The sequence below is a fragment of the Coenobita brevimanus genome, chromosome 47 (genome assembly GCF_032717465.1).
Source record: "Coenobita brevimanus isolate Jiangsu-jjx chromosome 47, ASM3271746v2, whole genome shotgun sequence".
Taxonomy (NCBI): Eukaryota; Metazoa; Arthropoda; class Malacostraca; order Decapoda; family Coenobitidae; genus Coenobita; species Coenobita brevimanus.
In genome coordinates this window covers 14,501,322-14,515,668 of record NC_137000.1, presented here as the reverse complement: position 1 = coordinate 14,515,668, position 14,347 = coordinate 14,501,322, and the positions used below count along the sequence as shown (strand labels likewise).

At 42.6% G+C, this 14,347-nt stretch overlaps 1 protein-coding gene across 3 annotated transcripts in view; it reads right to left on the bottom strand.

Moving 5' to 3' along the window:
• Positions 1-14,347, bottom strand: part of Axs (Abnormal X segregation) — a 155,325-nt gene that overhangs the window by 41,582 nt on the left and 99,396 nt on the right. For 2 of the 3 annotated variants that reach the window (XM_080271796.1, XM_080271797.1), the window contains exons 2-7: positions 9,095-9,288; positions 7,767-7,883; positions 7,062-7,157; positions 6,242-6,422; positions 1,010-1,126; positions 235-345 (exon numbers count right to left, since the gene is read on the bottom strand). In XM_080271796.1, coding sequence (XP_080127922.1) covers positions 235-345; positions 1,010-1,126; positions 6,242-6,422; positions 7,062-7,157; positions 7,767-7,883; positions 9,095-9,181 — 709 coding nt within the window. In that variant the 5' untranslated portion in view covers positions 9,182-9,288. The remainder of the gene's footprint in view (positions 1-234; positions 346-1,009; positions 1,127-6,241; positions 6,423-7,061; positions 7,158-7,766; positions 7,884-9,094; positions 9,289-14,347) is intronic. The other variant, XM_080271798.1, reaches the window with a different exon arrangement.

Below are 14,347 nucleotides of genomic sequence, written 5' to 3'. Positions count from 1 at the left end.
CTCTTGCCCCTTTTAGTCACACTTAACGACTCCCAAGAATAAATCAGAACGTAACGTTTGGAAAAGGCAAATCAGACAAGACAAAAAAAAAAAAAAAGTAAGCCAAATTCAGCGATTTGTATTAAAAAAAAAAAGTTATGCCAGCACAAACCATGTTTGATTTTACTAAGGATATTTTGTAATGGGACACAAGTTGATCAGTTGTAGGCGAGCCAAACGAGAGCCTGTAGTTACCTGTATATGGCGAGGGGTCTGGTTTGGGCGGGTCTTTGTGCTCGCCCTCGCTCCCGCCCTCCTCTGTCCGCATTGGCAGGGGCAGAGGCGCAGGAGGGAGGCTGTTCTGCCCTGTAACGTGACATGGCCCGGGGTTGTTCAGTGTTATCTTACCGCCAATGGGGCAGGATGTGTGGTGCGGTAAGGAACAGTAAGATCTGATTTTTGTGTGCTGATGGTATCCCGAGTGGAATGTTATCAGCACCAACTACTCTAGTTACAGCAACATGGCATGTAAATACCATCACAAAGGCCAGTGTTTTGCCACTGCATTTAGAGAAGTTTTATACTGTAGGATGAGCTACAGCTAATTTAAACTAAACATACAGCATGCAAATAGAAATAACAATTAACAGACACCGTAATAAGACACTTCTTGAGCTGTGGCCTTGACTTGTAGTTATTATGAAATGAGCTAATGTACTAAAGACATATTAAAGCAAAAAGACGAATGTAACAACAACATACACGAAGGTGTGCTGGTGGCAATGTTTACCAGCATAATATATCTTACTTTGCCTAAAACAGTTATGAAGCAAATACTGTGCAGGTGTACCCTACTAATTTCTTACCTTCCCTTACTGTGTGACCCCCCTCTCTCTCTCTCTCTCTCTCTCTCTCTCTCTCTCTCTCTCTCTCTCTCTCTTTTGTTTCCTTTCCGCCTCTCCCTCTTCCCGTTCTTCCTATCCCGACCCTCTTTTGTTCACTCCCACCCTTTCTGCCACGCGTCACTAACCAAATGGAGCGCCCTGTAAGATGGCCTTGTACCACTGGGATGACAGGGTCTCAAGGGCCTGGCGGTCGTGCAGAGGGAACATGTCCGTGATCAGGTCCTCCGCCAAGTACACACCCACTGAGGCAGACAGAAGAAGAGCCATTAACACATGGAGAAATAGAGAGGCAGACACAACAGGGGCAAACAGTCACACAGAGACACATCAGCAGTGAGATAGGGAGAATGAGACACGACACGGACACACACACACACACACACACACACACACACACACACACACACACACACACACCAGCACACACACACACATCAGCACAAATAGACACATCAGCACACACAGACGAATCAACATACACAGCACATCACCACACACAGACACAACACCACACACAGACACATCAGCACACACAGACATATCAGCACACACAGACAAATCAGCACACACAGACACATCACCACACACAGACACATCACCACACACACAGACAAATCAGCACACACAGACACATAAACACTCACACTACCACATCAGCACACACAGACAAATCAGCACACACAGACACATAAACACTCACACTACCACATCAGCACACACAGACAAATCAGCACACACAGACACATAAACACTCACACTACCACATCAGCACACACAGACACATCAGCACACACAGACATATCAGCACACATTAGCACACACAGACACATCACTACACACAGACACATCACCATACACAAACATATCAGCACACAGAGATACATCAGCACACACAGACACATCAGCACAAATAGACACATCAGCACACACAGACGAATCAACATACACAGCACATCACCACACACAGACACAACACCACACACAGACACATCAGCACACACAGACATATCAGCACACACAGACAAATCAGCACACACAGACACATCACCACACACAGACACATCACCACACACACAGACAAATCAGCACACACAGACACATAAACACTCACACTACCACATCAGCACACACAGACACATAAACACTCACACTACCACATCAGCACACACAGACAAATCAGCACACACAGACACATAAACACTCACACTACCACATCAGCACACACAGACACATCAGCACACACAGACATATCAGCACACATTAGCACACACAGACACATCACTACACACAGACACATCACCATACACAAACATATCAGCACACAGAGATACATCAGCACACACAGACACATCCGCACACACAGACACATCACCACACACAGAAACATCAGCACACACAGACATATCACCACACACAGAAACATCAGCACACATAGAGACACATCAGCACACACACATATACATCAGCACACACAGACACATCACCACACACACAGACACATCACCACACATACAGACACATCAGCACACACACAGACACATCACCACACACACAGACACATCACCACACACACAGACACATCACCACACACAGACACATCACCACACACAGACACATCACCACACACACAGACACATCACCACACACACAGACACATCACCACACACACAGACACATCAGCACACACAGACACATCAGCACACACAGACACATCAGCACACACAGACACATCAGCACACACAGACACATCACCACACACAGACACATCACCACACACACAGACACATCACCACACACACAGACACATCACCACACACACAGACACATCACCACACACACAGACACATCACCACACACAGACACATCACCACACACACAGACACATCACCACACACACAGACACATCACCACACACAGACACATCACCACATATAGACACATCACCACACACACAGACACATCACCACACACAGACACATTGGCACACACACAGACACATCAGCACACACACAGACACATCAGCACACACATAGACACATCAGCACACACAGACACATCACCACACATAGACACATCACCACGCACAGAAACATCACCACACACAGACACATTGGCACACACACAGACAAAGCACACACAGACACATCAGCACACACACAGACACATCAGCACACATCAGCACAGACAGACACTTCACCAAACACGGACACATCAGCACACACAGATACATCAACACACACAGACACATCCGCACACACAGACGCATCTGCACACAAACAGACACATCAGGACACACACAGACACATCAGCACACACAGACACATCACCACACACAGACACATCATCACACACAGACACATCAGCACGCACACAGAGACATCAGCACACACAGAGACATCAGCACACACAGACACGTCACCATACACAGACACATCACCACACACAGACACATCACCACACACACAGACATATCACAACACACACACACACACACACACACACACACACACACACACACACACACACACACACACACACACACACACACACACACACACACACACACACAGAGCCACACACACACACACACACACACACACACACACACTCACATCAGCACACACACACACACATCAGCACACACACACACACACACATCAGCACACACACACACACACACACACACACACACACACACACACACACACACACACACACACACACATCAGCACACACACAGACGCATCACCACACACACACACACATCAGCACACACACACACACACATTACCACACACACACACACACACATCACCACACACACACACACACATCAGTACACACACACACATCAGTACACACACACACATCACCACACACAGAAATATCAGCACACACAGACATTTCACCACACACAGACACATCAGCACACACAGATACATAGCACACACAGACACATCAGCACACACACACACATCACCACACACACACGCATCACCACACACACACACACACACACATCACCACACACACACGCATCACCACACACACAGACACATCACCACACACACAGACACATCACCACACACAGACACATCACCACACACAGACACATCACCACACACAGACACATCACCACACACAGACACATCACCACACACACACACACAGACACATCATCACACACAGATACATCACCACACACACACACACACAGACACATCATCACACACAGATACATCACCACACACAGACACATCACCACACACAGACACATCACAACACACACAGACACATCAGTACACACAAACACATCACCACACACAGAAATATCAGCACACACAGACATTTCACCACACACAGACACATCAGCACACACAGAAACATCAGTACACACAGAGACACATCACCACACACATAGACACATCACCACACACACAGACACATCACCACAGACATAGACACATCACCACACACACAGACACATCACCACACACAGACACATCACCACACACACAGACACATCACCACACACAGACACATCACCACACACACAGACACATCACCACACACACACACACAGACACATCATCACACACAGATACATCACCACACAGAGACACATCACCACACACAGACACATCACCACACACACACACACAGACACATCATCACACACAGATACATCACCACACACAGACACATCACCACACACAGATACATCACCACACACAGACACATCACCACACACACAGACTTATCACCACACACAGACACATCACCACACACAGACACATCACCACACACACACAGACACATCACCACACAGACACATCACCACACACAAACACATCACCACACACAGACACATCACCACACAAACACATCACCACACACACACAGACTTATCACCACACACAGACACATCACCACACACAGATACATCACCACACACAGACACATCACCACACACACACAGACTCATCACCACACACACAGACTCATCACCACACACAGACACATCACCACACACACAGACACATCACCACACACTAACACATCACCATACACACACGGACACATCACCACACACAGACACATCACCACACACACAGACACATCACTACACACACACAGACACATCACCACACACAGACACATCACCACACACACACACACACACACACACACACACACACACACACACACACACACACACACACACACACACATCACCACACACACACACATCACCACACACACACACATCACCACACACACACACACATCACCACACACACACACACACACACACACACATCACCACACACACACACACACACACACACACATCACCACACACAGACACATCACCACACACACACACACAGACACATCACCACACACACACACAGACACATCACACTCAATAAAGCAGAACAGATTTTGGCAACCAGTACAGATGGAAGAATAATTGTACATATATGTATATGTATTAGAAAGAGAGAATTCATACAACGACATCTTTATTTCTTGTCTTTTTTTTTCTTTTCTTTTTTTTTACAATCCGCAAAGGACTATTTTCAACTTAGAAAAGATCTCTAGCAGAGAGAAGGAGTTAATGAAAGTTATATTTAGACACTCCGGTTGGAACATTCTCCCCTTAACTGAACAAAATCGTTTGGAGATGGCATGACTGAAATAAAAATGGCCAACTTCGTAGTGACGGGATTTAAGATAAACAAAATATAAAATGATATTCTGGAACAATGTATTTACTACCCTTGAGAGAGAAGTTATGCAGATGACAATAAACATTGCTCGTGGTTTAGGTTGTTTACAGTGAAGATGGGAAAATAGCTGACGGCTGAATGTAGAAGCATATGCAAAAGAATAACCTTCAGACTATTATTTGGTATGAATTTTTTTGCCATCTCGTATACATCGATCTATATTAATTTAATCAAGTATCTACATCTGATTATATTTTGTTTTCCCTCCCCTTTGCTTTAAAATGGGTAATTCTAATAATATAAGAATGACTTGTCACAATGTCAGATTCGGACATTGTGACACAAACTACAGACCGGGGTAATATCCGGAATAATAATATTCCATTTCATCAGACTGTTTTTCAGCGCCAGACATGATGCAGGTGACAAAGAGAAATTTTATGCCAGGATCGATGCACAATGAAACGGATTTTTTTAATTCCAACTTTTGCACCTATCCACACGACCATACAGTTTGCACTAGAATATGTCCGATTCCGCCTCCAGCGTGCCGAGGCCAATATACTGTTCTCCAGTACTGGATGCCAGCCGTCATTTCCCCTCCCTACCCCTCCCCAGCCTCACCTATGGACTGTCCCGGGTACAGTTTGACGGCTGGGTGTCCTGGAACATGTCCCTCCTCCTGCTTGGCCCTGATGGTGTCCAGTTGTTGGCGCACACAATACTCCCTCTCGGCAGGCGTCAGCACTGTGTCCAGCGTCTGGCCCGGGTACAGGAACTGGTCCAGGTCCCGAACGCTGAACTCCTGACAGATTGTACGTACCCAGGGTCACACACGGGATCGTACTAAAAATTCACTACACTATAATATTTCGAACCCAGGTTACTTCTGCATATTATGAAAGTATAGTGCGATGAGTCCGAAACCGATTATCTGACACAACATCAAGAACTTTCTATATATATTTTTCATTGCTCCTTTGACTGCAAATAATGAAAGGTTGTTACAAGAGTAATTAGATTATTACAAATCCTCCTCCTCCCTCATGGAGTTGAGCTCTGGACATCTTGGATAAAGTCACCAGAGTAAGACTAGAGAGAGAGAGAGAGAGAGAGAGAGAATGACATTCACACTCCATTTATATGGATAGCTTATATTCCTTATTTTTCCCGTCTTTGATGTGGACCTACATGATGAGATTTATATATATATAAATCGAGAGTTTTATATGTAAACAAAGGAAAATCAAAATGTATTAACTACACCAGCCTTCCCTCTTGACGTATCATGGAGACACCAGGAGTATTTCTGGCCAATACTGGTTGATTTTTTAATCCAAGGGTTTATGATATAACTGATGAAAATACAAACTGTAGCGACAGCGTCACCCTTTCGCAGTTGGGATGTTGGGTTAACATGAAATCGGAGGAAGGTTTGAGTTACCTGTATGAGTCCGCCCGCAGTGCGCTTCTGTAGCTCCACCGCCTCAGCCACCTCCAGTAGTTTGATCTTGGTGGCAGCCACGTGCACCGTCACCCCCTGCACCACCACACCACGGCACGGCATGGCACGCCACGTCAGTGATCATAACAGGTAACAGGTATCAGTAATGCAATACGAGGTAAAGTCGTCTGCCCTAAATTTCGGAATGTGGGAATCGAAGGAAAATCACAGATAATCCCCACAGGCCAGAGTTTCTCCACATAAAATATAAAACTTATCTCAACTAGGAATCTTAAGAGTATCTGAATCTAAAATACTAAGTCCTTAATCATTAAAGAAGAGATGACTACATTATTTTGGCATCCACGAACATAGGCAGGAATTTTCTATTGTGTCTTTATACTTAATATTAAAACATACCACCACATAACTCTTAATGTCGCACACCACTATTACTAATGATACATCCTTCACTGACCATGCCACCTCCCTCTCTCACTATTCATTGACAGTCTATTATCGCGTGTAACACTGACCCTCCACTTAGTACCTACCACCACCTGTCCCACTGACTGTTCACCTACCACTTACTACCACCTCCCCCAGTGACCACCCACTAACCACTTACTACCACCACCCTCACTGACCATGATCCACTTGCCACCTACCATCACCTCCCCACCTACATCCCACTGAACCACCTACCTGGCCTTTTTTCTGTGGCTCGCACCTGACCAACAACTCCGCTCCGCCATACTTGTTCTTGGCCTCTATCTTCTCTATCAGCCACTCCACAGACTCCCGCGCCGTCCCAGGGTGAAACTAGGGATTGTACAGGACAGATTAGGGGAGAGAGAGAGAGAGAGAGAGAGAAGACAAAGGAATCCTAAGAGAGAAAAGAGTGAGGGAGACGGAGAGGGCGAGTGGCTGGAAAAAGAATGGAGAGAAAGAGAAGGGTTGGTAGAAGAGAGTGGAGGAGAGGGTGGGAATGAATGGCAGGAGAAGAGAGAATAGAAAAGGGAGCGAGGGGAAGGCACAAGAGGAGAGGGTGGACGAGAAGGAAGAGAAAGATGGTAGGAGAGAAAAGAGTGGAAGAGAGAGCGGAGACGAAAGGTAGGAGAACAATGGAATGGAAGGACAAAAAGTGCACAAAGAGGGACAGTGTGCACGGATACGAAGCAGAGAGAACGAGAAGAGAGGAAAAAGGAGAGAATTGTCAAAGTAGTAGAAGAGAAAGGAAAAAAGGGGCAGAAAGGAGGGTAAGAAGTGAATAATATGGGAAAGAAGGATAGGAGGCGGACTCGGGGAAGGAGAAAGAAAATGGAGGATAGGGGGAAGTGAAAATAATTGGTGAGAGAAATGTTTGGAGAAAAGAAGACAGAAGAAATGGCACAAGACTTCAGAAAGGAATAGGCAGGTGAGGAAGAGAGAGGAAAGGATGGGTGTGGACAGAAAACGAGAGGAGAAAGGGGAGAGGAAGCAGAGGAAGAGTCCAGACAGAAGGTAAGGAAAGAAGGAGATGGAGACGATGAATTGTAGAAGATTAGTGGAAAGAGAAGAGAGGAAGGGAGGAAGAGAAGCAGAGTAGAAGAAGCGGGAGGGAATGAAGGGGGAAAGAGGGAGACACAGAATAATAAGGAGAGAACTAAGCGAGGAGGAGAGGTAAAGAAAAACGGGGAATTGTTGGTAGATGATTACAAGGGTAAAACAGAAGTATGGTATGAGAACAGTGGAAAGGGAAAGGCAGGGAATGGAAAGAGGTCAGAAGAAACGAGACTGGAAACAATGGAAGGAAAGAAGCATAACCCTAACACCCTAGTCATTTAAAGATCATCAGAGCAAAAGAGGCATCGGTATATTTTGATCACCAGCAGTACCGTATCCACCATCATAAAAGAATACAAGTAAGGCCTGCTCTCTCTAGTGCATAAAAACATTACTATTGTGGCTTTTATATATATTCGTCATTTTCGTTTACGTTGTCGCCTCGCAGTGCATTGTGGGAGAAGTGTTGGTTAAGTTTTGGCGCCCACCTTGATGATGTAGATGGTAGGTGGGATGTGTGAAGACCCGGGCCCGTCTGGGGAGTCTATCTCGTCCTCACTGTCCGAGTTCTGCATGGTGAGGTCAGGGCAGGTAAGGTCAGAGGTCAGATAAGGTGCCGTGACAGCGATCAGGAGAGGAGGACGATGGTGGTGGAGGGGGGGGAGCCAGTCACCTCACTCGGCTGCAACGGTGATAAAGAACCCATGGTAAATGCAGTAATAATAATAATAATAATAATAATAATAATAATGATGATGATGATGATGATGATGATAATAATAGAAATAATAAGAGTAGTAGTAGCAGTAGTAGCAGTAGCAGTAGTAGTAGTAGTAGCAGTAGTAGTAGTAGTAGTAGTAGTAGCAATAGTAGTAGTAGTAGTAGTAGTAGCAGTAGTAGCAGTAGTAGTAGTAGCAGTAGTAGTAGTAGTAGTAGTAGTAGTAGTAGAAGTAGTAGTAGTAGTTTGCAATTTTGAAGATTACGTTTAAAGTTTAGTGTAGTTCTTTAATGAAGGTAAAAAGTAAAGGAAAGATTATGCCTCCACACCATTACTCGTTCAGCTCATCACATCAGTTCTTCACATACCATCTCATCTCCGAATAGGTCACATGACACTCCTACCATAGCCCAGTCAATATTGAGTTTATTGTTCTGGTTTCTGTTCTATCCCACATGTCCATAGTAGTATATATATATATATATATATATATATATATATATATATATATATATATATATATATATCATTTCCTGTGGCACCCCACGGGATGCATAGGGCCTCGATGAACTCTCTCCACCATTATTTGTCTCTTGCCATCTCCTTCATGTCCCACCAACACTCCTCTCTTGCTTCTTTTTTCATTGTCCTCAACCAGGTTTCCCTCGGCCTACCTCTACCTCTTCTTCCTCTAGCAGTCCACTCTGGCACATCCTGTATTAAACTACCTTCTTTTCTGTATATGTGCCCCAGCCACTTCCATCGAGACAGTCTCACATATTCATTAACTGGTTCCACTCTCGTAGTATCCATTACTCTTGCATTTGTAACTCTGTCTTGCCACTTTTCCCCAAGAATCCTTCTCAGTATTTTATTCTCAAATCCTAATACTTTCTGATCTGTTGCAATTGTACTGTACCATGACTCATGCCCATAAATTGAATTGGTCTAACCATGGACTTGTAAATTTTCACTTTAGTATGTACCGAAAGCATATTGTTATTCCAAACAGATTTCAACATTCCAACAGCTCGCCAAGCCTGTTTAATCCTCTTCTCAATTTCATTGTTTAATGATCCATTGGATGATATAATCGTTCCCAGATATTTAAAGTTTTCTACATTCTTCACCACATTATTCCCAATTACACAATCGATTTGGTTCTCCACGTTCATATTAATAATTTCAGTCTTTCCACAGTTTATTACCAATCCCACTTTTTCTCCTTCCTCCACCAGACAATCAAGCAACCTCTGCATCTCGTAAATACTTCCGCAAATCAGTACAATATCATCAGCATAGTCCAATTCCATCAGCTTATTTTCTTTCCAGTTAATTCCTGCGTCTGTTCTCCTTACAACCTTTTTCATAACATAATCCAAAACCAAAACAAACAGCAATAGCGAAATAACTCCTCCTTGAATCACTCCTGACCTAACTTGAAATGGATCATTCAAAGAACCACCCACCATTACCTTACAAAAAGTACCTTCATGCAGGCTTCTAATAATATTTACAAACTTTTCTGGTATACCATAGAATCTCATAATTTTCAACATAGCTCCACGTGAAACACTATCAAACGCCTTTTCAAAATCCACAAAACACATACTAAGTGGCATTTTCATCTCATTAACTTGTTGCATTAGATGCCTTACAATAAAAATCTGATCATTACAACCTCGACCCTTTCTAAATCCCGCTTGTTCTTCTCTTAAAATTTTATCAATTACTGGCTCTATTCTGTTCAACAAGATTTTGGAAAAGACTTTTGCAACTACAGGTGTCAAAGTTATCCCCCTCCAATTGCCACACACACTTAAATCTCCCTTTTTTGGTATTTTTATAATTACTCCATTTTTCCACTCTTCTGGAATTCCACTATTATCCCAAGCCACATTAAAAAGTTTCAAAAGCGCATTCATCAACTCGTCATTTTCCACCATAAGCATTTCAGGGAATATTCCATCCTCTCCTGGGGCCTTAAAATTCTTTAACTCCTTTATAGATTTTGTTACCTCTTCCAAAGTTATATCCCCTGTTTCTATCTGCAAATCTCTCTCGGCTGGCAAAATGTCCTCTTCAGCTGGGATTGGTCTATTTAGAACAGATTCAAAGTGCTCCTTCCACCTTCCTTTTATATCTAAGTCTTTAGTCATCAAATTACCATTTCTATCTCGTACAGGTATTTCCTTCCTTCTCTTTTCAGTCCCAGTTTACTCCTTTATAGCCTGATACGCTGCTCTTGTGCTCTGACCGTCATTTTTACTTAATTTAATTTCTGTCTCTGTTGCCTTTTCATCATATAGCCTCCTCTTATTACGTCTAACGAGTCTTCTTACTTCAGAATGTAAACCCCAGTACTTTGCTCTAAGTACTTCAGCTACCTGGCCATCAACATATTGTTCTTCACTTCTTAACTTAGCCTCTTTCCTTTTCTGAATTGCATTCCATGTTTCATCTGACATCCACTTATTCCTTCTCGCTTTTCCCTTTTTCTTAATAGTAACCTTAGCACTCTCATGCAAAACCTCTTTTACCTCTCTCCACATTTGATTAATATCATTGCCTTCAGATTCCATCAAAGTCTGCAGGACAAGAAACCTGTTCCTACCCACCGAAACTTTTCCCTCGTGCTCTCATCACTTCTCAGCTCATCCAAATCATAATTATTACCTCCTGTACAATTACCATTAACGTTTCTCGTAAGTTTTATTTTAATCTTTGACACAACAAGTTGATGATCACTACCTATATCTGCCCCCCTCCTTACACAAACATCTTGCAAATAACTCCTATGCCTTCTGTAATTGCAATGTGGTCAGTCTCGTTACAATATTTACCACATGGTGAAATCCAAGTAGTCTTATGTATTTTTCTATGATCAAAGATAGTTCCACCAATTATAAGGTCATTTGCCAAACAAAAGCTTCCAAAGCGCACCCCATTCTCGTTCCTTACACCAACACCCTCCTTACCCTTACAATCTTCAAAGCCACCCCTAAAACTGCCAACAATCGCATTAAAATCACCAACGCAAACTAACACATCATGTCTTGCCACTCTATTCACTACATCCTGCAGCTTCTCATAAAAGTCATCCTTCATTTCATCAGCAGCCTCATTTGTCGGAGCGTACCCTACAACCATACTGATATTACCATGGTCAGATTTTAAACGAGCATAAAGCAAGCGCTCATTAATTGGTTCAAACTCACATACTGCCTTACAAGCATCTCTACTCAGCAGTAAGCCTACTCCTTGGTAATGATTTCCATCACTCCTACCAGAAACCAACATAGTAATACCATCTTCCAAATGCATTTTATCAACTCCAAGCAACCTCGTTTCTGTAAGAGCACAAATATCCATCTTGTATTCCTTGAACACTGAATTAAGTTCTTCCATTTTACCAGCCTGATTGAGTGTTCGAACATTCCAATTTCCTGTTCTTAAGGTTCTTTTTGGATGTATAAACTTACTTTTACACCGTGGGATTCTTAGCACCCCCTGCCCACTTAAGGGCTGCACGGAACTGAGGGCCATTGCTTCGTCACCAGAGTTCATCAAGATTTCTTAGGCAGAAAAATATTTTACCCTGGAGCCAATGCCAGTGACTCGCAGGAACCAGACAGTGGAGAGAGGAAATTAACTAAATGAAAGTTAAATGCAAAGGGTTTGGACAGACAAAGTACAAGGGAAAGAAAGAGGGCAAAAAGAAGTTAGATAAAAGTGTCCCTTTTAGTCGCCTCTTACGACAAGCAGGGAATATTGGGGAAGTATTCAATATATATACAGTATATATATATATATATATATATATATATATATATATATATATATATATATATATAGCTCTATAAATCCATCTATCCATCCATCATCCAATTCCCACCGTCACTAACTCGAGAGTTGCCACTGATCGCCAGCTAGTTCAATATGGAAGTCGTGCCACTCATACAGAGACCATAGAAGTCGAATATCTTTAAAAATCTCTCCCGTGATAGTTATTGATATACCGTACGTAATCTCTTCATGATATTATTCTTTAGTTGTTATACTAATTTCCTAGATATGCTTTAATGCCGTAAATGCAGGAAAAAATATTATATATATATATATATATATATATATATATATATATATATATATATAAGAGATAGGGCTCCTACGCGTCTCATTTATATATATATTGTTACATAGCCTATGATTTCATCATCCTTTGTGTAATTCTAACGTACAGTGTGCTGCCTGTTTGATCACGAGCGTGTTCTGCCTCAGTTCCCCCCTTCTACCGTTATAGTAGAGTAAGTCGTCCTTTCTGTTGTTCAGAGCAGGATTTTCAGCTCTTTGTCCCCATGGCTTCATCTGCGCGTCCTTCTTACAAGTTGTATCAAGCTCTGCTGGCCCCTATATAATGAGCTCAGTCTCTGCATCATGGCCACTTAGATCTGCTCCTCATTTTGTTCACATCTCTGTCCTCCCCTGTACAGTTATTATTGAGTGCTCAGGAAGTCTCCAGCCATCTAGCAGCTGTGTAATTTGAGTATAACTGTTGTTGCATTTTTTCTTGTACTGTGTAGCATAAGGTTAATTCTTAGGCCTAGTAAGGTTTTTGTAATTTGTGTAAGAGTTCTTTGTCAGTCATCATTAATAATATTTTGTATCTGTAATAATTTATCATGCATTAACTGAGCATTACCCAGTGTATTTTCATTTTATCAGGGCTGACTTAGGTAAATTTACTCTTGCTAATTTCATGTTAATAGAGGCTATTGCAGTTAACCATATATTTAACCTGTTTTTTGCCATTACATTATCCTTATGAGTCCTGAATGTTTTGTTGTTAGTTTGAGCATTAAACTTTAACTTGTAATTTTACCTAACTCTTTTGTTTTGAACCTGGAACTTTACGGGACAGTAGTCTCTTAGTATTCTCACTTAATGTGTACATTATCTTTCTCTGTTCCGTAACAATATATATATATATATATATATATATATATATATATATATATATATA